Source organism: Pleuronectes platessa, chromosome 16 (assembly GCF_947347685.1).
Source record: "Pleuronectes platessa chromosome 16, fPlePla1.1, whole genome shotgun sequence".
In the NCBI taxonomy this organism is placed as follows: Eukaryota; Metazoa; Chordata; class Actinopteri; order Pleuronectiformes; family Pleuronectidae; genus Pleuronectes; species Pleuronectes platessa.
In genome coordinates this window covers 10,942,763-10,970,473 of record NC_070641.1, presented here as the reverse complement: position 1 = coordinate 10,970,473, position 27,711 = coordinate 10,942,763, and the positions used below count along the sequence as shown (strand labels likewise).

Below are 27,711 nucleotides of genomic sequence, written 5' to 3'. Positions count from 1 at the left end.
ATGGGCTACTGGCTTTGCACTGCTGACTTTTTAACTGTGTGTCACTCACACACTTGAACACTCGTGGGATGTAATCATCTGCGTTCTGATCTCCCCGCCCATCAGCTCCTCCTCTCGTCTGTCAGTACCTGGTCACTGCACTGCAGAGCTTTTCAAACTGTGACGCCCGCTCGTTTGTCTCACTCAACGAAACATGGGACCCAGTTGCGGCTGCAACAAGGAACTTTAGCACCTTGTTGTCAAAATGTGCACAGAAATGTGTACTCCTGACACGTATCTCGTAAAAAAACTGATGTTTGCAAATTAACGTCCGTTCTTAACATGCCTGTGTGCCCGGCCTGTGCTAATGCTGGTTGCGGCCATCTTTCACAGACGGCAAAGGTTCAACCTGCAAAAACAAGACTTGAAGGTCATGTTTTTTATTATGCTTTGTTTGCATGTTTGTCAGCAGGATGACTCAAAAAGTACCAAACACGTTTCCACGGAATTTGGTGGAAGGATGTGACATGGGCCAAGAAAAGACCTCATTTACATTTTCTCCTGGATTCATGATTTTTTCCTAGATTTCATTTTTGCCCATTTCTCAATAATTCTTGGTTCTTGATGAAACAAATCAGGCATATTTAGAGGACTGGTATCAACGAGAATGTGCAACTTGATTGAATTTGAAGTGACTTTTGAGCCTTGGCGGGGGGACAGTATGTGCTCTCCAATTCTGATTAAGTTTGTTTTCCTCAGAATCAGAGCAATCCAGGGAAGGTAATCTCTGTATCAATGGAACGTTGCAAACCGGAACAAGTCCCTTTTGGCAAAAACAAGCCTAAAAGGTTCAGCACACTGCTCCTTTCACTTTGAGCGATCCACGGTAAAGGAAGTACTCTGAGTGTTTTGAGACTTTCAGACATTTGTTTGATGTCTCAGTCAGTTGTGTACAATATCAACACAACAACCCCCCACAGGCCTTTTATCACCCGTCTGAAAAACGGCCACATAATGCCTGTCCGAGACGGTCTACTTCTTTTATTTTTGCAGGGGCTCATCATCACAGCCAGAAAACAAACAGTAGCCTCTCGCCCCCGCTGCAGCGCCGCGGGTAACTGGCTCCCTGGAGGCCACTCTTACGTCTTTGGACAATTACATTTGGTCTGTCAGTCTGAAGAGTGTCTCGGGGTCTTTTTATGTGTGTGTCTACGAGGAGAACACAAACGGCTAAATTAGAGCTCTATAGTGGGATTGTCACGGTCGATGGGACTGACTGAGGTGTGCTGTTCAGTCTGAAACAACAAGGGGTGATTGTTATCCAGTTAATTGTTATTTAAAAAAAGATGTTAACATTTCAGCACTAACAGCTGCTGATGATGTTAATATGTGGGGCACAAATTAGTTTTTGATTTCACTCCCTTATTATTTTGCGGCCTGCGCTTTTAATTTGAAAGAACTTGCGTCACGTCAAACGTCACCGACTTAAAGCTTGACTCAATTAATGGAAATTTTGCTTATTATAGATATTTCTTTGGTTTTATTTTTCATTTTCATTATTAGAAATGTATATATATATTGACTGGCATCCATACTAGTACAGTCCAAGTGGACTGCAATGGCAGAAATGGAAGGTAGAGTTATTGTAGTTCAATGTGAGGCGAGTGACTCATGTCAGGTTGACCGTGGCTCTCGTGCTACACGGCCCGGCATCAAACTGACACATCAACACTCTCTGTCCATTTACACCCCCAGCCCTCTGGCCCTGGGCCTTTTTAACACATTTCTCTGTTTGCTTTCCAAAAAAAAATTAATAACAAGACCCTTTGAAAATATACTATAGCTGTTGGCAGATGTTGTGTTTCATTAAATGCGTTTCTTTTTGAAGTGTCTAATTTTGATTCGGTTATCTCACTGCCACTTCTCTTTTTATTCCCCTTGGTCATTTTCCTCTTTTAGTGGCGTTTGAATGTGCACATGCGCACACGGGTTTTTTTTCTGGCTTGCCTTGAGCATTGGCAGTCTGTCTGCTGTGAAAAAATATGCACTCTCAAGTCAACTCAGCTCCATAAATCTGTGTGGTCGATGGACTTTAGCATCGAATCAGTGACGTGTGTTGCACCAGTTTCCCCTCAGTTGGTTTTGTCAAGTTCAGCTGGAGATTTTCCTGAATGTTTCAGATTTGCTTCAGTCCAATTGACATTATATTTCTTACACATGTGCAAGTCAACCTTTTTTATTTTTGATAAAAAAAATATATTTGTAATTCTGACTTTGTAGACTGTCATACGGTTGATTTGTCCTTTTTTTAACGAATCGCTCACGCTCTCAAACGTCACATGTCACATGTTTGTCATGTAGATTCTTTTAAGAGCAGGGAAAAGCAAGGGGCCTGTAACTCCATTAGCTCATAAGCTGTGTCTAACACGACCAAACACACACACACAAAGGGACACACACACTCACACAGTCGGTGCTCCTGACTCCGGCACAGTTTGCCTGACGGTCGGCTCGCACAGTCTCGATCGATTGTGTCCTTCCGTGACAGAGGCGGCTCGAGAAGGAGCTCATCTTCCTAATGCGAGGACGTGATGGTGACAGCCGCTCCGGGTTGTGCAGAGAAATAACGACAGGAGCTGATCGCAGAGGCCTGCAGGGCAGAGTTCAGCCCTCAATGAGATTTCGCCATCAAATGTGTTCCCTTTTTCTCTTCGTGTTAATTTAGTCTGGTGAGCCATATTTAATTAAAGTTTTTCCACATTAGTACGTGCGGCCCCACCTGCACACGCCAACATGTGCCTATGCGCACACACACACACACACACACAAACACACACAGGAGCACATTACTGGACTAATGAGCGGTCTTCCTCACGTTGACAGCGTGATGGGATGTGGGCTGGAGCACAGCAACAGGACCTCCGGGCAGGTTGGAAAGCACAAAGCCCCTCTTGTAGCCGTCTGTCCCTCCCTATTAGCTCCTGGCACATTCGCTTGTCATGCGCTCCTCTGTGACAACGAGTCTCCCCTGTCTTCTTCTTTTTTTAGATCACTCTTTGATTTCATGTATTCAACGTGAATCGTTTGTCACATCCGCTCGACTGTCTCCTCTGTGCCAGCATGATCTCCACGTCTGCGCCTGAGGAACAGGTCAGTGAAGACTCTGACCTTTGTGTGCGGTCAGAGACAAACTGAAGTGCAGGTGGATGTTCCACAACTGGCCCGGCTGCTTTTTAACACCTAAGGAATCTGCTCTGAACTTGTCCAAGTTAATGTAAATGTGGAATACAAACAAACCCATTCGTGATTCTCTAGTGGAGAAGTTGTCGATGTACCCGGCCTGTGGTGTTTGCATGCAGGGGAAGGACAGTTGTCCAGACCAGTGGGGGTGATGTAATGGGGATGTTTGTCCTGTCTGGGATAATGTATTGCGTCCCGACTGCTGCTCTGCACTCCAGCGCATTTCCAGGTTTGTTTGTGCCCAGGTCCCTCTCGGGCCTCTTGACCCCACCTCGTGTTTCCCGAACCCCGGCCTAACGTTTAAACCCTCGACCCTGTCTCGTTCCTGCTGCTCAGGGGTTTGTGTAATTTTCTCTCTGCGGATTTAACGTTTTTTTAGGATGCCACCACTTGGGCATGGACATAACACAGGAAGTGAGATATGGGCTTGATTTTACACTCAGATGTTATTTGTATATGCTGCTGCAGTGTGTGTGTGATAATGCATTGCCTCTGTCATGGAGCAGCTGGACTGTGAGGGAGAGACAGGGGGCATGGACGTGTAATAGCCGGGAGGCAGGGGAGAGGGCAGACAGTGGAGTCACTTGCTTATTTTCGGCGCCCTTTATTTACACAGTAAAATCAGCATACCCAAATTAACACTGTAAGAGTTGATCTTAACACTTTTAAAGTGTCTATATGGGTCCACACCTCAGAGTGTTAATTTAACACTTTTACGAGTGTTGGTACCTTTACACTAAGTTAGTGTAAATTTGACTCTTTTTGGAGTTAAAATTTAACACTGCCTAACACCAACCAGTGTTAGTTTTTTTTAACACTTCTATGTAGTGTTAGCAATTAACTCTCTCAGAGGACTATATCTTAACTACACAAGTGTTACCCCCATAACACTTAAAAGATGTCAATATAATTCTTACATATATATATTCCTAAAAAAATACTTGGAAAATAAACTTTGCTAAAATAAAAAGGTAGTCATGTTTGGCAGTTTAAAAACATTTATTTTCAGATTTGCACCACAAATATTAGAACATTGAGCACAATGTATGTCCTTTCACTCTCACGAGTATTGCTTATCAAACGGTCTAAAATACGTCAGCTGGTCAGTGAAAATCACAATATGTTTATTATTTTGCTCTTCTATACAGTATGCATGAAAATGTTCATCGAAGTACAGTGTGTCAACAGCACAGCCTATTATGAAAGCACGTTGTTCATGTATTATGATATTACAGATTTTCTTAAAGGTAGGTCAACCGGTGATTGTGCTGTGAAGTCTGGCGTCGAAGCTAGTGATGCTGGAGGGTCTGGCAATGATGCTGGAGATGGTGATGGGTCTACAGATGAATCTGATTCATCCAAAGTAATAGCAATGTCTAAAAAACAGTTCAGAGAAGAATCAATTTAAATTAAAAACAATAATTTATTGATTGGTGAATGATAAAAAAAAAAAATCAAGACAACATAACCTTACCTGTTATTGGATACTGGCTATATCCAACCTTGAAGTTTCTCACCCCTGATTTGACCAGCTCATCGAATGTGTCGGCATCAACCTCAGTCTCTGATGTGTCAGTCAAGCTGAGCACACCTTCAGTCACAAGTTGGGCCTGCAGACTAAATTTGTCTGTTACTGGGAAAAATAAAAAAAAATAACGTTACATTAAGTTTATTATCAACCATGTCATTTAAACATTTAGAGCATAAAAAGCTTAAAAGCAAAACAGACACACTACAAAAATGAAAATATTCTCTAAAATGGCCTATAAGGGTTTTTTTTGCTTAAAATGTGTGGAGACAAACCTTCTTGAAGAAACTTCTGGAAGTCAAAGTTTTCATCAATTTGTGGAATTTTGATGTATTTTTGGACTCCTCCGTATTCCACCTTTGCCAGCATTTTCTATATGAATTCAGTGAATTAAAAGAGAGGATAGCTTTATGAACAATTTATCTGACCCACTGTTATTAAAATGAAAAGTCAATGTGAGCCATATCATGCAGCTTAGCCCATATAATAAAAATATCTTACCACAAGAAATGCCAGGAGACATTAATGCATCTACACATTTTAAAAGACATAAGGCACAGAAAAAAAGTATTGTTAGTTATTTTCATGTCATTGAGGGAATCGACATTGAAGTGTCTCCCAAGATAAACCATATGACACTTAGAAATATAACTCCCTCTTATACTTCACCAAGAGCTGTGTTATTTTCGCAAAAAAAAAAAAAAAAAATTTAGAAATTACTTTGGACAAAGGGCTTGCTAGCGTTAGCACCACGTTAGCACGCTAGCTAGCAACTCCGAACCATTAGCACCATTTTATCACGTTTTATATCTATGGTTACAAAGTGCATGACTCGTCCCACTCATTCAAAACGTCAAGCCAAACTTACCGTTTACTGCCGTTACTCACTTTTTACGTTACAGTGAGACCAGGCATGCATGCTAACCTCTAGCTCATTAAGCAGGTGTTTGGGTGGTTAGTAACAGCGTGAAGAGTAAAGTTACCGTGGCTCACCATTGCACAATGACCGGGTGCCCGAAGAGTAATATTAATATAAAATACAATATTATCAGATACTACTTCATGTACTTACCGAACAGTGTAACCGTTAAAAGTTGAGAGGTAGCTCTATCTTCAGCAGACCAATTGACACGCAGAACTTGCTTCAGCAGAGCGGTGTTCGTACGGTGTAGGGGGGAGGGGTGACGTTAACACTTGAGGTGTGAAATACAGGATCAGAGTTTAGAGTAAGAAGTTCGGAGTTAATATTTAAACATTTACACTTAGAGATTTGATTAAGTGACACTTCCTTTTTACACTCGGTTTTGACAACAACTATTTATCGACTGAGAGTTAATTATAATGGATTAACTCTATCCAGAGTATAATTAACTCTACTAGTGTATGTCTAGTTTAACACCAATAATTCAACTCTTCTCAATTTGCTGTGTAGACAAAATTATGCTATAATTAGCAAATCGTTTTTTTTCCCCTGCTGCCAATCTTCTCTCAGGGCAGCGTCAAGAGTCAAGTCCTGTTTCTTAGTCAATCTTCTCATTTCTTTCAAAACCATTGTTCTAAATAAATCATAACAAACTACAACAATTAGCTCTGGGACTTTGTTCATTAACACTGTGAACCAATCAGAATGAGGTCAAGCCTCAGGCTCCAACTTGTTCAATTTCAGATAAACACACAACTGAGTCACAAAATATACAAAATGTGTATTTTTATAGATTTTTTGAATGGATTATGAGGCTTTAACTGATCTTCATCCAGTTTAACAGAATCTGTAAACTATGTTTGTTTTAGTTATTGTTGATTGCACTTAGATACCAAGTCGATTTATTGGAGGACATGAGCTGCCTCACACCAGTAAGAACCTTCCTCTTTCTTATCAATTCTTTTGCATGTCATTTCCAGTCACACACTTTTAGTGAGAACGACAGGAGGCGGCCGAAACCGATGATAAATTCTGAATCAACACTCCCCCACGTTTTATCTCTTGACCGTCAACAGCAGCTGGCTGGGACTAGAATAGACTTGAAGTGACTCAATAAAAAAGTAAATAAATAACTTATGTCTGATTTAACTCCAAAATGATGGGCCAAACGGTTGTCGTGTGGAATGGAGATGTTGAAACAGCCACTGGCTTCACTTCATGTCAGTATCATGTCAAAATCCACCGTCACAGACTTGATACATGTTTCATGTGTGAAATGAAGTTATGAAGAAAGCTTTGAATCTTTCAGATGATTCACCAGCATCATCTAAAGACATCTGACAGGTCTCACGTCCGCAAGCCACAAGAAAGAAAGATGTTAGTGTATCGTCACGTCTACACAGTTACTGCTGCACTTAATAATAACTTCAACGCAGACCTCACGGTGACAAAATGTTTGCACTGGTACGTTTGGTCTATTTCAAGTAAAGTTTAAAGAAGTACAATCCTACTTCAACTCAACCAAAATGCCAAACACAAGGTTAAAGCCAGGTTTCTACGATCCAATTAATTGACAGATCTGTTGGATCGTCTAATTTAGTCTAATTTATTAGACATTAATGTCTCAGTCAGTCAGTAATGTTCTTAAACACAGGATTCAAAGTATTTTCAGCTGTGGATCAATGAATGATCGGTGAATGACAGATCAAATCAATCAATATCAGCCTCTCACAGACATATCGATATCAGGGTTTGTGCTTCTTGATATGAAAACATTTATTTTTCAAAATTAACAGAGGTGTGCAAAACAAAATCTGGTGTTAATGTCTTCTTTTTAGTTATAGTTATTTGAAATCAAGTTGGTTGTTGACGTGTTAAATATCAGGCCTGATAAATCAGCTCAGACATGTTTTTCTCGAAGGCCATCGGCATCGGCCCCTAACGTCCATACTAGTTGAGCTCTTTAAATGACTGTCTTTGATTTACTGTGATGTCAAAAGGCTGCGGTCAACTGCGGCGTTTTGCAAAAATTTGAATGGAACATGCGAAGACACAACGAAACCATAGCTGCGGCACCGTGTTGTGTGTAAACGTCCTTTTGAGCCTGGTGTTGACGGGGCCTTGGTTTGAAGAGGGCACGGGGGAAGTTGGTTTGAATGGTGGGTGGCACTTGAGTTTCCTGCTTACGTTGATGAATGACAGTGTTGGTTTGTTTCTCAGAGGAAAGAGTGGGTGACACGCGTGTGTGTTGAATCTGCTTTGCTCGTGTAGTAGAACGCGCCTGGATATGTTGAGACCGAGCTGGGCTTTAAAACGCCCTCGTCACAGGCGGCTAATACCAAGTTGTGATTGCTGCAAGTTAAGTGAAGACAACAGAGCCAGTGATTGGACAGAGTTCCTGCAGCACACACACACACACACATACACAGAGAGAACATTACAATGGCTTAAATTGAACCCCTGAAGATTTACTCTAACCCTAACCAAATATTTACTACTGATTTGCCCTAATCCTCCTTAACCTAATCCTAACCATAATGTTACCCTTACCTACATTTTACCATAACCTAACCATAAAACATGCTTTCACCGTAACAATTTAATGATTTGTGTTATGGGGACATGCTTTTTGTCCCCTTAAAGTGACGTTAAACAGATTTAAGTCTCCACAACATGAGTAATACCTGGACCACACACACCCACACACACGTTCACATCCTCTCCCTGTTTCAGAGTTCAGTGAATTCTCTGTATCTTTCTCATGCAGAATAATCCACTTATGCTCGTTAAAAATGTGACTTCATCATGTCGGTTTCTCCAACTCCAGCGCTGGAGGTCTCGTTCTTATCCTCAAAGATTTGACTCGTATGAAAAGTGCTATTCAGTCCTCTCCAGGAACCAATGAGCTGACAGATGTGTGTCGGTGTATCAAAGCTTGTTTTCGGAGTAGAGTCACAGTTTGCAAGCTCATTTTCCATTGAAACATGTCACCCCCCCCCTCCCCCCCTCCCGCTAGTTGCTCAACAATTGCGTAAAATAAATGTTTTATGCTTTTTAAGGACGACGACAGCGCGTGAGCCGCTCGAGATGAAGGTTCATGCACAGAGAATGTTACAGATTACATTTCTGAGGCCGTGCCTTTGATAACGTTAAGGGTTTTGTGTTTTCTCACGAAAAGCGCGGGGATCGAGTTTACTTGGTGTGAACTGGTTCGGACCTTCGCCTTTGACGTTATGTTTTCATCTGTGATTTATTTTGTTTGTCTGTTATGAGCAGAATTATGCAGAAAAATACTCATGGACAGATTAGCTTGGGGGAAGTGTGTGTTTTGGGTCAAGAGAGAACCCATTACATTTTGCAGCAGTTCCAGGACTTTTCTTTACACTTTCTTCAACATTGTGAGGAAGTTCTCCTTTTTTTTTTTACATTTTTCTATGATTTCCTGGTTAATAATTAATGGATCTTGACGATAAAATCGTACTGATATTTATGAGTGTGTGCTATTTGCTGCAGATCCAAATCAAAATCGGGTTCCTGTGGTTTCATACATGGACTGTTATTGGGCCTTTGCGGAGGTATGTGCTCCTCTCAGTGCCATTTAGCATAGTTTTGTAAGACTTAGCTTGGGAAGCATGGAAATGAAGCAATCAGCCTTTACTTTCACTCTCTCTGGGCTGGTAAAGAGAACTCTGTGCAGCCTGAATTAGGACAGGGGTTTTGATTTGTTTTGTTTTGAACTGTTGTGTAATGCTAGCTGGAACCCGCTCTCCTGTTCTCATTCCCAGACGTTCTCCACTCATAAATATGCCATCATCCTGCACAGTGGGCGAAAAAGAAAGCCAGCGCAGTTGTTCCCCTCATCTCAGCCAACGCTGGGTAAATGGGGGCCGAGGGGAGAAAACTATTATTTTTATTTTTTTTCTTTAACCTAATGTTGAACTGTGTGTGGTTCTGAAGCAAGAGAAAGAGAGAAATTCAAGAGTCAAACACAACGTGGATTTATTTCTTTAAATGGAAATTTATCAGTTGAAGGCAGTGAATGACTTAGTGACTGAGTGAGAGAGTGATCGACAGAGTGACTGACTGACTGACTCACTGATGTGTTGGCAGTATATATGCGAGTGTGAGAACAGCTTTGGAGATGCAGCCAAGGTCTTCTCCCCCTCTTTTGGAAAAGAATGGCAATAAAGATAAAGGAGAGCACCAGCCGATGATCCCTGAAGGGCCAGTCGAGGTAAAAGTCAAAGTTTGTGTGTGAGAGTGAACAAAATACCAGGAACACCTTCCAGCTCCAGCGAGCTGTGGTCCGACCAGTAACGAGCTCTGACAAACAACCACAGAGTTGAATTATCACCCCCCTTGACACCTGAACAATATAAACTTCACAAATGCAGCATTTACAGGAGGGCAGTAGTATTTAATTGCGTTATATTGCACTATTATTCTGCCCATCTTTGTCCTCTGAGAACATGTTGAAGATAACAACCTCCTGTGTGGAGTCGGGAGGCTTTTCATTTCAAGCAGCATCACTCTGTCTCCTGAAAGCTCAGCCTAACGCTCCTCACATAGTTTGAGTTATGGGAGGAGAAGCACATTAGGCATCGGTAAACCTCAGTGAGGATGGTGCGCTTCTGGCTTTTTGGCAGGTCACTGGTGATGGTTGTGTGTGTCATGGCTTTTTATAGATGTTTTACTGGTGATATCAACTACAGCCCGACTCATTTATCGGTTGGCTGAGAGGAATCGGATGATGTGAGCCTTTCAAGGATTTATCGTTATCGGTGATTATGTTTTGCAATATGCGCTTTATGGAAAAATGCATTTATTAGTCATAAGTCATATTTTTGACAAGAACATTTTATATTATTATTGAATTGTTATTAATATTGTTAGGGAGAGACCGGTCCAATATCCGATATATTTCCCTGTTTATATATAAATATATAAATGGCTCTATCAGATCCTTACGACAAAGACAAAATGAAGGCATGAAATTGAAGTGAAATAAAGAAAACACAAGTACAATCAAAAAATCTATTTTGGCCGAGCTCTGGTATCGTATTTTGTGTTTTCTATCTATTTGTTTTGTGAGAGTGGAGTCACAATAGCATCAAGCAGGTCAGTATTTTGGTTTGAAATGAGCCGTGGGTTGATGTGGGCTCCATAGAAGCAGTGTGACCTTGGGTTCTGCTGCGGAGGTCATAGGCAGCAAGGCACAGACGGGACCTTGACAAATTCTAGACGCAACCTCGAAACTTTTAGATTAAATTCTTTCTCCTGTTTGGGATTTGCTGCGGAAAAACGAGGCAGCGCAGAGGTAGAGAAAGAGTTAAACTGAACAAACAGAGCGGCAAGGCAGAGAAAAGTAGGATTGAGCCAAGGAAGACGGATCCAGACAGCAAAATAAAGATACTCGCATATTTGTCTGGAGCTCTCTGCCAGCATGTGGGTTCCTGATGTTCTGTTCCTCCGGCGTCCAGCCAGAAACGAGAGCTCTCTCGATGACGACAAGCCTAACTTCATGGACTGTTTGTGCGTCAGGATGACAGCGATGGCGTTCTGTCAGGCTGTTCAAACCATGACACCTTCCAGTCTCTCCATCCAGCCAAACACTACATGTGTCCTGAAAACAAGCATGGGAAACAGAGCACGAGGAACTAGAGGAACAAAACACACATTTTACTTGATACCGTCCTCTGCTTTTATTTGGACATTCCTTTTACCCCACACATGTTTTTCTCAGATAAATTATGAGAAAGAGATAAAAACAAGGCTTTCCTTATTTTAGCTCTCTTGTTTGTGCCAGTACCGTACTCACCAGGAGGTCATGTGGTTCCTTTGCTAATGGAATAAGAAACATGGGCAACCATGATTCCCTTTTGTCAAACTTAATTAAAAGAAATACTAAAATATGTTTACCCAAATCGTTTGTTATTAGCCTTCACCACAGTTGGAAGGTTCAACTTAAGATCTGTTTCTATTAAAACTCCACTTCTTTTACATGAAATATCCATGCATTTGTTTGCTTTCAAATAATTTGTTTTGAGTATGAAATAATGATTTAATAGCTGTGGTGCAAATGATACCCGTTAATCAGGGGTCATTCCCCATTTGCTATGTTCATGAAAGCATTATTTCTTGTTTATGACTGAAACAAGATAAGAACAGGCTGACAAAAAGGAGATGGGCTGTGTGATATAATTTTTTTTTTAAATAAGCAATTGATTAGAGAAGGCGCAGATGGTTTCCACTCAGCCTCGGTCCCTCACTGGGCAGGAAGTGTTAACATCTGTAACAAAGTCTGTAAGTAAAGATGGACGGCACATCTCCTCTTCCTCCCATTGTATAAAATTGTACAATATATCCTAGATAGGCCTGCTGCCAACGCGCAGCTGGTGATATCATTTGGGGCCAGAGTTTGTGCAGCACTGATCCTGGGGTGGAGCCGCGGTAGCGAGGTCCTGCAGACTCACAGTCTCAACCAATCGCAACTCGGTCTCTGCTGTCAATTATGACCTTTCACATAGTTTTTTTATCGCATCAAATAACAAATTAAAACCACACTTACCATAGAAATGTATATCTATCTGTGTGATAAGAACCTAAAATGTATTTGTCACATACTTTGACTTTTTAAATTGATCCATCTGCTAACATTGAAGAGGGTTTAGGACCTTTACTGCAGCCAGCCAGTAGGAGGCGATTTAAGATGTTCTGGCTTACCGTTTAGGGAGCTTCCATGTTTTCCATCTTTATGTTCATGTATATGATTAAAACCAACAAGCCGGCGTTTCAAGAATTATTATCTCTTCCACTTTGGATAAGCTTTGATTATGGGTGAGAGAGGACACAGGGCTGAAACAGATACAAATTTAATTGCAACTAATCTAATATGAATTCAACTTTTGACCCTCAGCAGTTGCTGTAATTTTACACACTCACATCTTTGTATTTCCTTTCAGTTTTTTCTTATTTTTTAACGAAAGTGTGTAGAATATCTGTTCAGGTATTTATAGCTTTTAGAGTCCTGACATCAGTTATTTTCCCACAAATGTCTTTTTAATTGCAGTAGTTCCCAGTTCCCTTCATATCATCTCTAAGAGAGCGTTGCCTTTTTACTAATCAGTGAGGAACTAATGGGAGGTATTTGTCCATTCTCATAAATCATGTTATTTAATTGACGTGTCCAACACTACCGGGATAAAGAGAAATCTGTTCAGTGGACTTTCCCTTTCACCCATTTTCAGCTCGCCTTCAATCGCTCATGCTTTTTGTCAATGCACCGGTCTTGGGGGGGGGAAGCTTCCTCAGAAGCACCAAGTTTGACTCACTTCCTCCTTCTGCTTTCTCCCTCATGCTTTCTCTCTCTGTCTCTTTTTCTGTCTCTCTCTGTCTCTCTGTCTCAGGTTTGTGGTGCTCCTCTTTAGAGTTTCCTGCTGTTACATGGTAACACAGAGCTGAAAACAAGAGGTAAGCTGGATTTTTTTTTTTTTAGTTGGCAGTTTTAATTTTAACGTTATTGGTCAAATTGATTACGTGGAGAAGAGAGAAAACGATAAGGGGACTCTTTAGCTGTCACGGCATATCTCAGGTTCATGCCAGGATGTTTGGATGTTGTGGTTAGTGACAGTGAAGCAGATGATGGGAAGCATCTCGTTCTCCCGGTGGAGGTGAGAACAGAGGCGTTAATGACTGCCAGCCTTGATCCTTCACCCTCGAGAACTGTTAAAGAGACAGACAGATTGGTTAACACACAGTTTCTCCATCTGTCTTTTGGCTGCACAACCTACACTTTAGCTGCCAGCATGCACTGCGTGCGTTGTCTGTATGTCTGCCTTAAAGGGGGATGGCACAGACAGACAATCTGGCATCCGCCGTGGGTGTCACAGAAAGAGGTTTCATGCTCTTCCTGTTTAGTTCCTCCTCCAATCAGCTGACAGTTTGGGGCACTGATGCCCTCGCAGATAATATACTGGTGAAATACACTCAATTTATTATTTTGTTGTTTTGTATCTAAGCAAAATTACATAAAAACAAACAGATCAGGTTTCAACAAAACTTGGTGGAAGGATGTGGTATGGGTCAGTGAACAACCCGTTAGATTTGGGTGTGGTTTGATTGGGGTTAGATCCAGTGATTTATTTTGTTCACTTTCTTAATCATTGCAAGATAGGCCGTTTGTCAACTTTTGTTAGTTTCTCAGAGAATTATTCATGGATCTGAATGAGTACAATCAGTGGATTTAGGGGAGTGTGTGAAATTCGAAATTGCAATTTACAGGCACCACTTGGCAATGGCAGAATATGCGTTCTAGTTGTCTTTTGGAAATATATAGTGTTTGTCATCTTCTGTCTGTAATTTTACTCATTCTAAAAACAACTCAAAGATGAACGAGCATTAAATGTTATGTGATTTTTCAGTTTGCCAACTAGGTAAATAATTTACTAATGTGATTAAATTATAGCTTTAACGAATGGCTTTCTCAACACAATGACCAGTTCTGTGCGAAGCGACTCCTTACTTATGACCGTCAAAGTCATCGGCCATGCAGCTAACCCACAGTTTACCAGAACAATCTGTCAGGATTTATGGAGCAAAGCTTGTTGTCTGTGGAGAAGTGAGCCACTCATACAACTACTAGCAGCTAACTGAAGTCTGTTCTTTAGTTCTTCAGTGGATAGGATGAAGCTTGGAGGTCAAAGGCTGACGTTAACACTCAGGGTGATAGTACAGGGGCATTAGCAGAGGCTGACAGGATTCAGTGTCTAAGGACGTGAATACCGCGAGGAGTGGAATTATCTTTCTGAGCCCATCTTACCTAGACACACACTTGTATAACTCTGGAGAGCGCATATCTCCGCCAAGGCCCAACAGTCCCCCTAAATTCCATCAAGCTCCACCAAAATACGCATGCAACTAGATTGACAACAGAACAACAACCCTTTCTTGCAATGTTAAAGAAAGTGAAAAAAAATATCTTCAGGCCAAAAGTTATTTCCTGACCCAAACCACATCCTTCCATCTAGTTTGTGGAAATCTGTTTAATCCCTCTAACTAACAAGCAAAAAACAAAAAAAACAAGGACCAACACCCCCCTCATGAAACGGCATTTAAATTCACAAAATCTACATTTTCATTTGGCTCTGCACCAAATTGCATGAATAAATATCATGATGAATATCAGTCACCAAGACATGCCTGACTTTTCATCAAGGTCCATAATTTATTTTCTGAGAAATGAATTGAAAAAAAGTCTATCTCTGAATGTTAAAGACAATTTAAGCAAAACAACCTGGATCTGCTCCACTGTTCCTGGAACCCACAACACATCTTTCCATAAAGTTGTTTTACGCAAAAACAACTTGCTAATTAGCAAACAAACAAACAAAGGCAGATGAAAACCTAAACTCCTTGACAGCGGTGAATACAGTGGATTTACCCACATGGACGCATCTGTGAGGTTATGTGATTTATTCCATGACATGCACATTTGCATGTGCTCTGCCTGCTGACCAGATGAGAAGAAAGGTTAATGACAGGGTTTGATGTTTTCATTCAATTGATTTATTTTCCAGTATCATTAGGCAGATAACTAAATCTTATCTGTGCAAGTCATGGGATCCTCATCGATTTGATGCAGTTTCATTCCGAGCAGGGAAGCAGCTTCCTGTTTTCTCTTTTTATGCAAGACCCACGACAATGTCCCAAATGACTGTGAACTGATGTTACTGAATAGTTTGGAGAGGAAATGCAAGTTTAAAGTAGGAAAAGAAAACATCCCTCTGAGATTGGCTTCAGCAATGTACAGAATGCCTTGTGGGTATTGTGGATATTATGAACTGGAGTTATGCTGAGCTAATGAAATGAGCGACAGAGAGAGAGCGAGAAAGAGAGAGAGAGATGAAATGAGACACAGACAAAAGAGATAAAGTAGATCAACTTTCTTTTCTGCCTTATTGCTCTGCCTGTGCTGCTACGTGTTGACACACAAAAGATACACACACAGAACAATGTACACAAGCGCCTACAATTACACTACATGCACGCGCACATACACTAACCACACACACACACACATATAAACACATTCACCACAAACTTCCCGCGTACTCATTTTACTCAGTCTTTTACTGACAGTGACTATGCCCCTTTTGAGAAGGGGTGAGTGGGTGTGTTGACTGGAAACAGGCAGCAGTGACCCAACAACACCAGGTCCTCCCAACCCAACACACAGCAATACACAATGTAGAGCAGTTGTTTGACATGTTGAGAGGAAAGACGATTGCGACCGGCTCAACCGCTGCAGTCATGGAGGCGAAACCTGAAGCATCCGTATGTTGTAGGTTTCGTTTCCCCAAACTGTGTGTACTGTGTGCGCCTGTAGTGGTTTGTCACAGGGTCGGCGTTCGGTTATCTGTCGATTCATTGTGGATTTGTCATTTCAAAGTAGATTTCCTTAAAGTTAAAATGGCAGGAACTTCATCTCACGGTGAATCAGTCGGCTGTTCGCTGAGTTCTGCTTCCCTGTCACTTTTCCCATGCTCACGCAAACTCAGTTTACCAGTCCAGTAGCCCCCCCCTCCCATTCAAGTTTTTTATTTGGATTTGCAGCAAATTGCACATACTCATGGATGGAAGTCCCCTTAACATACTAGATTTTTTTTATCACAAGATGCATTACATTATTATCTGAGAGGATTTAATGGGTTCTTCAACCAAGTTTCGGGGGAAACTATCCAGTAATTTGGTCATTGCAGATGCAGAAAAAGAAAAACACTGTCAAACTGAGTTTTGTATTTTGTAATAAACATGTTTGGATTTTTTTGCTGGTGGTCCCTTTTAACTTTGCAAGAGAAAAGGTCTTGAGTTAGGAGGACTCACCAAAGTGTTTGTAAGGTAACGCATTGGCACGCTTAATGTTGGCTGCGGTTGCTGGAGTGTAAACTTACCCCAGTCTAATAAAGATCAGGACAGAGCTGCTAATGTTACCCCAGACTCTCACACCGTCCAGGACTGGCCTCCAGTATCCAAAAAATCATGCACTCTTCTTCATATGTTTAAAATGTTACTATGGGCATCCCTTCGACTATACAATTACATTGTGCCTTGAAAAGCAAATAAGAGATAAGTGTTGAAAAACCACAAAGGTGTGGAGGTGTCCAGGGGGTCCCCTCAGTACTGTGATATAGTCGAAGGGTTGCCAAATTTAAACCTACTTTCTTTCCCTGACATCTCATATCGGGCTTTCTCCATATATGAAGTACTGGAGAGCTCTGTGAGCCAGCTTAAAAAAAACCCGGGGACATCTATTTGTTCCAGACCATAAGAAGGACCATCTTTGTAATGATCATTCCATACTGTATCGATTTAAAGTTTCTAACTGCTGTGAACAGCCCTGAATGGCTGTTTCTGGATTGGGAGGAAGATCGTCCACGTAGACATCTGAGTAGTAATGAAAAACTTCTGACCAGAACTCTTGGAGTCTGCTGCAAACCCAGGCATGTGAGCCAAGGTTGCATTTGATACAGAGTAGAGATAGTGATGTACAGAATGAGTGTAAGTCAACCTGTGAATAATGGAGTCTGTGTATGACTTTACATTAAATTAACTGATGTCTCAAGTGGATGCTAATAAGACAATTAGCCCATACTCTGAGACCTTCACTCTCATCCTCTGACATAGTTCCTGATTTGCAGATACTTATTAGCATACAAGTCATCCATGGTAGCCAGACCTGTCCTCCTCCAAATTAAAAGAATTATAATTATAACAAATGGGGAATAAAGTAGAAGTGTTTGGTAATTTGAAGCCTTTCTTTATTTGATTGGGCTTCCTTTTGTTATAATGTAAATTGTTTTTCTAAACATTGATTCAGTTGAAAAAGCATGTGTTCCCTGTGATTCAAGCCTGAGCATTCCAGATACTCACACCCACAAAACTCTTTGAATACCAGGTGTCTCTCTTTCTTCATCTCCTCGACAGGTGAAGAAATATCAGTCTGTGGAACGTACATAGTTATTTCACATTCTTTCAAATCCCCTCTCATTGCATCATCTCTTCAATCTTCATTCCCTGCTCTCTGATTTATAGCCAACCCCCTTTTCTGCCCTCAGGGTGTTGAAGATGGCAGTGTGGATCCAGGCCCAGCAGCTCCAGGGAGATGCCCTGCACCAGATGCAGTCTCTCTATGGTCAGCACTTCCCCATCGAGGTGCGGCATTATCTGTCCCAGTGGATAGAGGGCCAGCTCTGGTGAGTTGCTCCTCAGTGCAAACAGAACGTGCACGTCTGCACAGTTTTGCCAACAAATATTTGAGTTGCCTGTTTGTCCGTGATAACGTATTCGGCGTATTCGGCCCATTTCTTTCCTCCTCCACTTCTGTTTGTTCTTTTCGACACATCAGAGTCACCAACTATGTGCATGCATTTATACATGTCTGCTTGGCTTGTGTGTGTCTCTTAGGGATGTCATAGACCTGGAGAACCCGCAGGAGGAGTTAAAGGCAAAGCGCCTGCTGGACAGTCTGATACAGGAGCTGCAGAACAAGGCTGAGCACCAGGTGGGAGAAGACGGCTTCCTCCTCAAAATCAAACTGGGACACTACGCCAACCAGCTCAAGGTGCGTCTCTTGGAAATATGTCTTCTGCCACCAGAACTGAGCTGCATAACAATATTTATAGCACCTTGCTAGATTTATCCTTTGACTTGATGCCATTGGCCAACGAGCAGAAAAAAATTCCACCGTGTCCTGTTCATACATGGTGTTTCACCGAGGGGCTTTTTACCTTTGGTTTGAAGTCAGACAGGACAACTCTATTGGGCTCTTATTGTCCAAAGTTAGAAAAAAAGCAGGGTTTTGTCAGATATATCAATGACGGATAAATCTACCTGGCACTTGAAAAACAAATCTGGCGTAAAAAAATGTTTGAAAAATGAAAATGAAACATCAAGCACCCAGAGTTTATAAACCAGAAGCAACTCCAGAGGGACATTTAAAGAAATGAGATCATCTCTGGCTGTTGTCGTGTTTTCAGCAAAACACTTTTGATTGTTTACAAACGTGACAAGATGTTAAGCAAGCGGTTGGAAGGCACAGCTGCTCGGCTCTCTTGTCCTGGTTCTGAGGAAGAGTACACAGTGAACAAAATGTTTTAAGAACAGGTTGTATCCACCAGGAGAAAAACAAGAGGACAGCTCAAGTGAGGGCTTTGGTCGCCGGCCAGCGCTGCTATTTATGACCGAGCTCCCCGTTCACAGATCTGTTTGTTTTCTCCCATCTGCCCGAAAGCCGGCCAGAGAAACAGGGTGAGAGGGCTGCTGAGCACAATGAAACTGCAATCCTGAACTCCTAGCACACAGCTTTTTCTTGTTTTCATCTGTGCTGGCATATATAACTTTCCAAATGCTGGCGCTCCACTCTAGCCTTAAAAAGTCATAATAATGCAGGTGAGCAAAGTACTGTTGTCACCTCGAAAAAACTTTGTGATCAATAGCAACTTAATTGTTTCACTTGAAGCAGGAAACAACAACAATAACTGACACCAACGGTGTTTTTTTTTAACTGAAAGTGAAACTGCAATTTAAAATATATTACTATAGCACGTAAACCACTTGACTTTGGTTCTGTGTGCGTTTGTGTGAGAGGGACAATGTGTGGCTATGCTAATGAGTCATGTCTCTATATAAAGTGTTGAGCTTCAGAGATGGGACTCATTAGGCTCATCTAATGGGTTTTAGTGTGTCTGCGCCGCTGGCTCCAGAACTCGGCGAGCTTCCTTGATGCGACTAAATTGGCGAGTCCTGTCTGCAGCGGCCGCTCCACTCTTCAGGGGCTAACCGGCCCTAACACGGCTCATGTGCTCCTTTTCTTTCAGAGCACGTATGACCGCTGTCCTCTGGAGTTGGTCCGATGCATCAAACACATCCTCTACACGGAGCAGAGGCTCGTCAGAGAGGCCACAAACGTGAGTATGGTGCATGTGTGCACCTGCGTGTACACTTCTGCAGATCGGTCCCCGCGCAGACCTCCCCGCTGAAATATGAACTTGCAAACACCTTAGGCTTCTCCGTGCATTATTCACTTCATAGCCCGCACAAAGCCTGCAAACACAAGCACCACCACGTAATGGTGACTGATTCAGATAGTGGGGGATTGTGTAACCAGCCTCTGTTTCCCCCATTTATCTCCCCAAGTCGGCCGATCCCCTCGGATTATATCATAAATGTGATATCTACAGACACTCCCACTTATTCAATCATGCCGGAAAATGGCCTTGTATAAGCAGCCCTTTGTATTTCTCCACTGCAAACGCTGCAATATGGAGGGCAGTCCAAAAATGGCAGTCGAATATTTCACGGTTATAACAAGCACTGGGTTATAAAACCATAAAGCCAGCAGTGCGTAAAACATCTGACTCTCAGCAGCTCCTGGGGTGAATTGATTTCCAGTCACAACATGCCTTTTCTATTAGTGTAATGCATATTTGGGCTGATTGAATTCCACCCTGTTAACTCTGAACCTTAAGACACCATAGTGCTCTTGTTCAGAGCTTTAACTGACCATGCAGTCTGCCTCAGTATGATAAGCAAATGCATTTCCTCCCTCTCTGTTTGCAGTGTTCCCACTTTACTTGTGGCCAGTGGGGATTTCACAGTCAAATAGCACCACCGCCACGCACAGGGGTCAATGCATCGTGTCCAGCTAAATTTTGTTTCCTTGCTCCCCATCCCCCAGCAACGGGCTCAGCTTTTTCGCTTAATAACCGTCATAAAAATAGGATGACAGACAATTCAAACAATTTACAGCAAATGGAAAAACCAACCTTATCAATTTCTGTTCCCTGACTCGTCATTTCCTCCGCCTCTCCCCCGCCGCTCGCTTGTCTCTCAATCACGTTTTTCTTGTAATTGACAGTCAAGCTCTCCTGTGGGCGGGATGATGGACAGCATGTCTCAGAAATACCAGCAGATAAACCAGGCCTTTGAGGAGCTGCGCCTGATGACCCAGGACACTGAGAATGATCTGCGCAAGCTCCAGCACAACCAAGAGTATTTCATCATCCAGTACCAGGAGAGCCTCCGCATCCAGGGTGAGACCAGAGGGCTACAACAGTTTTGATATTTTATTATTCATCGTTTTTTATGTGTTTTGCTTCAATGTAATTTGAACAAAATCAACACTATCATCTGGGCAGTTTTCACTAATGTGAGCTAGATTTAATAATTGATTGATTTGAAAGATAATCAAGAGATTAATATGAGAAAATCCAGAGATTTTTTCTTAATTAGTTAGTTACCATGAATATCTCCCTGAGAAAATATAGAAAGTATTCTTATCTTGCAATCCTAAAGAAAAGTACAAAACTAAATTCCTGGACTCACCCACTGATCCAGATCCACACTTAAATTGAATTTGTTCTTCCCTGACTCAAAGCATATATTTTATATCAAGCTACATGGATATCTGTTTTGTTGATTTCTTTTGATCTCATATAAAAAACAAACAAACCAATCAACAAACAAATAGGGGTGAAAGCATAACCTCCTTGACAACAAATTGAGGTAAGCGCTAAGTGATGGGTGTACACCTCACTGACACAGTTGGACGATGTCATGCTGCTTCAAGCTAAAATATTTTTTGAATAAAGCTTTGAGATATCAAGGTGTATCCGTTCGACAGCTCTCTCTCAGCAATAGAGAAGATAATAGCTGGAGCTTCTATAACACAGCAACCAGGATCATATGTGGCATTTCTCATAACAGGGAACCTCACTGTCGGCTGCATTATCCTAAAAAAATGTATCCTGGGGAAATCATTCTACCTCTTAAGAGATAATGCACCATGTACGTGCACAGGTCAGAGATTTTTACTTCCTATCATTCATCTCTAACTTTACCCCACCTGTCCCCCCCATGGCTGTCATGAACCCCACCCCCCAACCCCTCCACAGCTCAGCTGACCAGCCTGACCACACTGCCCCCTGCTGACCGACAGCTACGGGAGCCCGCCCTCATGAGCAAGAGAGCCACAGTGGAGGCATGGCTGACCAGGGAAGCCAACACACTACAGAAATACAGACTGGTAGGACGTGAATTTCATTGTGTATAGGTGCATGTGTATAATGCCGGTTTTTGATGGTATGTCAGCCTCTCCACGGAGTACAAGTTTATACTCCACAGTGATTCCGAGGCTGTGCGTTTCTTTGTCGCTCTGCGCGCAGGACCTTGCAGAGAAGCACCAGAAAACGCTGCAGCTGTTGAGGAAGCAGCAGACCATCATTCTGGATGACGAGCTAATCCAGTGGAAGAGACGGCAACAGCTGGCAGGCAACGGGGGCCCGCCGGAGGGAGGCCTGGACATCCTGCAGTCCTGGTGAGTTTCTTGTCCACCTCCCACCAAGATCACAGCCCCAAGACTCCCTAACAATACATAAGGTCACAGGATACAAGCTTGAAATTGACTACCACTGGGTTTATTTGGCCCCCTAATAAGAGAGAGACAGGCAGGCATGTGATGACATCTTGTAATCCCTTATTATCCAACTGACTGTGTTCTGTGGTCATCTGCCTATTTGTCGGAGCAAAAACACTCTTCTCTATACATTCAGGGATTTCATTGGTTCTTTAAATTAAACAGTTTTCAGACATGAACTCCAGAGAATTTGATTTGGACTTTCTCCGGAGTTTGCCTTTCATAGATGATCAATGCAGCGTGGGATTCTCCGCTCATATGCGTTCACAGCAACACAGAAATCTAGTAGTGTATTCAGATGAGGGGTGGTGCAGCATGTCGGATGCAGAACTTTACGTATTAATTCCTCTGCGGAGATCATGTGCAGCAAACTTTATCACCGAAAGCTCTCGAATCTCAATGTCTTTCCCAGTTGACATCTTCTTTGGTGTCTTCTTTTTGTATAGCGTTGCTTTTTCAACCTGAGATATGAATATTATTTTTGTTATTTTGACTTTTGCATCTGTAGCGTGTTTGCATGCGCACTTGCTCACCGTGAATCCTGCAGCGTGTATTGCACTGTTTTCTAACATGGGCTCATTCAGACATTCTCCGGAGTTTTTACTAGGGGCTGGCTGGAGAAACTCCATAGGAAGCTGCTGTGTTCCGTTGTAATTGAAACTGTTAATATGGACCTTCTGCTGTAAAATAATCTGTGTTTAAGCCTAATTCCTACATGTGTGTGTTTGTCTCAGGTGTGAGAAGCTGGCAGAAACTATCTGGCAGAACAGGCAGCAGATCCGGAGAGCAGAGCACCTTAGACAACAGCTGCCCATTCCTGGCCCCATCGAAGAGCTGCTCAACGAACTCAACAGCACTATCACAGATATCATTTCAGCATTGGTCACCAGGTCTGTGTGTGTGTGTGAGTGTGAGCGTGAGTTAGGGCGTGAGTGAGTGTGTTAAACATCTTGCTGTGGCAGCTAGATCCCGTCTATACACATGCTCGCCCAATTTTCACTCAGTCTCAGCCGTCAATCATGACATTTCACTTCGTTTTTACAACATCAAATAAATAATTAAAACCAAACTTCCCTGAAAAATTTACATTGGAATGTATTTTTGTGACAACAGTTTTTTGAGAAAAAGTTATCTGACATCTACTTTGACCTTTTGTTTGGACCCTGTCCCACTCTCTAACAGGAAGTAGGCAGGGTGCATGACCTATGCTAGAGTCAGTCACCAGGGGGCGATTTAGACCCTTTGGCTTCATTTTTGGGGAGCTGTCATGTCATTCGTCTTTATAAACAATCAATGTTTGAACTCGACGGCAAAAAAGTTCCCCCCCAACTCCCTCATGTGCTCCACCCCTGTTATGTATGGATGCTTATTTCCATGGCAATATTGGCTACACTGGGCTACCTGGAAAAAAGGAGATCTATGTCGGAATCTTATACGCTGTGGTGTGGGTGACTGTTTCTCATAGCTGAACTGAAACATATAAACAAAGCATCTAAAACACAGCGTAACGATCATTCAACTGTGCTAGCAAACTCGTTTATCTCTCCTTCTTGACAATGCGATTACACTTCAGCATGTTAGCATGATTTCCTTTCCCTTGCTGCCATTCTCACATCTTCCCTATTTGTCCTCTTCTTTCCCCTTAACCTGCGCAGGAGCATGAACACTGTTTCGCTGAGATTGAGTTTTTTGACTCAGTCCAAGGCAGATTGTCTGTTCCCTGTTTACAGAGACAGGGCTGTATAAGGAAAAACATTTTTACCTCAGCACGGACACAGAATGGACAGAATTTGACCCAAAGGTGATTCGGATTTCAATCACTGTCAATACGAATGTGTGAGTTGGGGATTTATCTTATATTCAGGCATCGCCCTTTCCTGCAATCAGGGCTGGCCTTTATGGAAGCAAGTCGGACTAACACAACTTTTTGTTGCGTTTGGAGGCAACTTGAGTGAGAGATATGATCTGTTGCTAAAATTAAATGACTCAGACATTAAAATTGATCCATTTCTGGATTAAGTCCACTTTAGGGGAGCGACAGGATGTGGCGCTGTTTGTTTTGTCATCTCCGGACTCAACGCTTCCCTATATGACCAGCGGGTAACATTGAAGAATTCCCTTTCCAGAAAGAGCTGTCAAAGTTTCGAGAAATTTCAGTCCTGCTTGATTTGGTGGTAACAGCAAGCGCAGATATTACTCATTCAGTTACGGTTGACTTTGCAGCCAAACAAACACTGCTTCTGTTAAAGTCAGTCAGAAATAATGGTGAGCACAATCTGATTTCGAGCTGTGCGTGGTGTGAGTAATTTTCCATGCAGCAGCAGCAGTGCACATGAAAGTTTGCCGAGGACTGGAAGGTGCGCCTGAAGCTCTTCATCTAACAGCTCGATGTGGCTGATCCTTCTTTTTTCTTGGCTCCCTTTTATATTGCTCTTCTTTTGCAGAGACAGTTTTCATGAACAATATCTTATACATTCTTGTTTTCTGTGTGCTATACGATGAAAGCTTTTCGTTTTGGCTGGTTTTGTGTGAAGCATTGGCAGCAGGATATGTTTGGTTTGCATTAGCAGTGATTGAATGAAGTCCTGATCCAGTGTTTAAAGTATACACCATAAAGAGTGTGAGGCTGTCACTTACAGGCTGCATCGCTTCCTGTGCGTGTCAAGGCAGTTATTATCCAGCACGCGAATGGCTTTCCCCACCACTAACAATGAAACCTAACACTACTTTAGAGAGTTAACACACAGAATATAAACAGGGTCATTCTTTGTCCTTGGTCTGTGTTAATGCTCTTGAGCTACTTTGGAATTATTCCTTGTCATTAGCGAGTCCGCTTCAAACAGTTCTACAATATACTGTCTCTTTGTCAAAAAACTTTCTGTTGATTTTGCCTGGATCATCTGCAACGAAGATTTTATATTAAAAAAAAAAGGAGAGACGAAACTGAAATTTCTTTATTATTGGTCACTTAAATGGTTCATTTATAAATTTAAATGATTTCAGGAGAGTTCAGAGGTCTTTTAAGCAATCGACACAATATTCAGACCCAAGTTCTACTCTTTTCAAAATAAAAGGTCTGCCATTCAGCTCAATATGAAGCATAGCAGCAATAAAACAAATGTTGTGGTTTTACTTTAAAGACCAATTCCCAAACAGATTCTGACCTGAGGTTTGACCCAGTCGTTGCCCACTGCTGTGGTTTGTCACCAACCTCTGGGCCTTTTACAATACACATGCCAAATGCGAAGACAGACTTTTGTGGAATTAGTAGGTAGATTATAACTTTGACTATGCTGGGTTTGTGTTTATTAAGATGCAGGTGAAACTACCATTGTATGAATGTGTTGAAATACCCGTCAAGCAAGTTTAGTTGCAGTATACTAAGTTAAAGTGTGTCCCGTCTAAATTTTTCCAATCTGAGCCCTCAGGTTAAGCCAGAGCAAGTTCTTCTGGGTCACCAGACATCACATTTAAGACATTGTGTCATCCAGCCATCATTCAAAATCTGCAGAGAAGGATGAGGAGGATGAAGGAGATGAGTCAGAACTGAATGTAAATGTCCCCGGAGCAAAGGATGGTGGTTTAATGCACCTAGAGAAATCTGCAGAGAAGCAGAACATGCTGTGTGCTAAAGATTAAAATAAAGTGAAGCAGGCCCATCCAGCATCTGACATGCAGTTGTCTCCCCGCATCATTTCTGGACCCGGCAGCACATCTGCCAGTGCCTTTGAGCCTTCCACCATCTCTGGAAAGGGAGTAATCTGAGGTTTCTGACGGCCTCCTATCCCACTCTCCAAGAAGATTGCCCCTCCGTGGACCCACAACATAGTGAGAAGCAGTGTCCCTGTCACAGCGATTTGTTATTGACTGCAGACGGGCCTGTGACCAGACAGTAATGCACCACTATCACGCGCTGAACCGACACAGCCTTCTCAACAACATCCTCCATGTATTCTGCTGAAGCTCGGCAGGTTTCAGGCAGGGGATGTGCCGGGTTTCGTCTCCTCGACACCACTTAGTCCAGATGCAGACGAGGGGGCCTGAAGGGCTCATAACAACAGAGTGTGTTTGTTTCTGAGCTCCCTCCGAGCCCGCAGGCTTAATTATTAGGTTGCGTCTGCTGTTGCCTCGCTTCGTGCTCTTTGTGCGCTAATGTGGAAATCCGGCGACGGGGAAGCAAACCGACATCATCAGAAGAAAAGAACTGTTTACCCTGGTAGTTTGCTGAACAGTGACTTCTTTCATGACCTTCCGCTTAATGCACATGGTTAAAGTCATTTTATAAGGCCAATGTTCAAAGACTCAAATGTGCTGGTGCGGAGACCTTAAAGGAACCCTGGGTTTTTCATCTCTAGCAAGCGGGAGATTTTTCATTCAACACTTCACAGCAAAATGACTCCATCTCAATGGTGAAGGTTTCTTTCTATATTGTAAACATACATCGTTTGGATTCAGTTTGCAGCCTTTTGTTGCAGGGCTGTGATAAAACAATAAAGATAATTATCACAATGAAATTCTTATCAAGTCCAACATATCGATGTAATGCTAATGTTTTGTTGCACGGTGAAGAGGTAAAACACCAAATTGACCGACCTCAGTTTTGTAAAGTCTCATTCTCTGCTCACAAAGAAGAGATTAAAACCACAACCTTCACTGAGGAGCAAAGATGAGTCTTTAAACTTAAAATACTTTTTTTGTGTGATTATTATTATTATCGATATGGACCAATATTAAATATTTTATCTTAGTCTTTAATAAGATTCAGTTCTTATTGAAGTCACGGTTTTATTCGGAAATGTGTGCAACATTGTCTTTAGCTAATATCTACCACAAAAAGGAATGAAATAAGCTATTAATACTATTTTACGTATTTTAAGCAGCATTTCATTCGTTTCTGAAATATGGGGTTAAATGGCGAGAGTTCAACCTACCATGTAATATGATGTGCACTTGAACTAAATGACTTTCTTCTGTCTTCCTCTTCGTGTCTCCACAGCACCTTTATTATCGAGAAACAGCCTCCACAGGTGTTAAAAACCCAAACCAAGTTTGCGGCTACGGTACGACTCTTGGTGGGGGGGAAGTTGAACGTGCACATGAACCCTCCCCAGGTCAAAGCCACCATCATCAGCGAACAGCAAGCCAAGGCCCTGCTGAAGAACGAGAACACAAGGAAGTAGGTCCACTGCTTTGAAAACCAAAAAAACACTAACGATTACAATGGACACTAGATTGTCTGAGTCATTCATCCGCTACTTGGAAAATATTAACAATGTGGTTTATTTGAAACACAAAATCTATTCTGTAGCTGATGTTTCAGGGAGTCACGCATGTCCTTTCACGCTGTAAAAGCAGCATGTGATCCGTCTGCTTCCCTCTTTTTGAATGAACATTTCTTTTTTAGTAGCCCCACTTCCTTTAGTTGGGACACTGCATTGATCTCCCATGGCGCCATTAAGACAAGAAGTCTAGTTTTTCTGCAAAGACGATTGGATCCCAGGATGAACTCTGGCCCAGTGTGTTTCCAAACCTCACCGCGGAGACATTGCTGGAACTTGAACAGTTCCTCCG

The 27,711-nt window shown here is 42.1% G+C and overlaps 1 protein-coding gene across 2 annotated transcripts in view; it reads left to right on the top strand.

Annotated features, from left to right (window-relative positions):
* Window positions 1-27,711, top strand: part of stat5a (signal transducer and activator of transcription 5a) — a 57,156-nt gene that overhangs the window by 20,225 nt on the left and 9,220 nt on the right. Inside the window, exons 2-10 of one of the 2 annotated variants that reach the window (XM_053443935.1) lie at window positions 13,076-13,139; window positions 17,783-17,920; window positions 18,132-18,288; window positions 19,544-19,633; window positions 20,584-20,758; window positions 21,620-21,750; window positions 21,890-22,041; window positions 22,875-23,030; window positions 27,137-27,316. In XM_053443935.1, the coding sequence (XP_053299910.1) occupies window positions 17,793-17,920; window positions 18,132-18,288; window positions 19,544-19,633; window positions 20,584-20,758; window positions 21,620-21,750; window positions 21,890-22,041; window positions 22,875-23,030; window positions 27,137-27,316 (1,169 nt within the window). In that variant the 5' untranslated portion in view covers window positions 13,076-13,139; window positions 17,783-17,792. The remainder of the gene's footprint in view (window positions 1-13,075; window positions 13,140-17,782; window positions 17,921-18,131; window positions 18,289-19,543; window positions 19,634-20,583; window positions 20,759-21,619; window positions 21,751-21,889; window positions 22,042-22,874; window positions 23,031-27,136; window positions 27,317-27,711) is intronic. The other variant, XM_053443936.1, reaches the window with a different exon arrangement.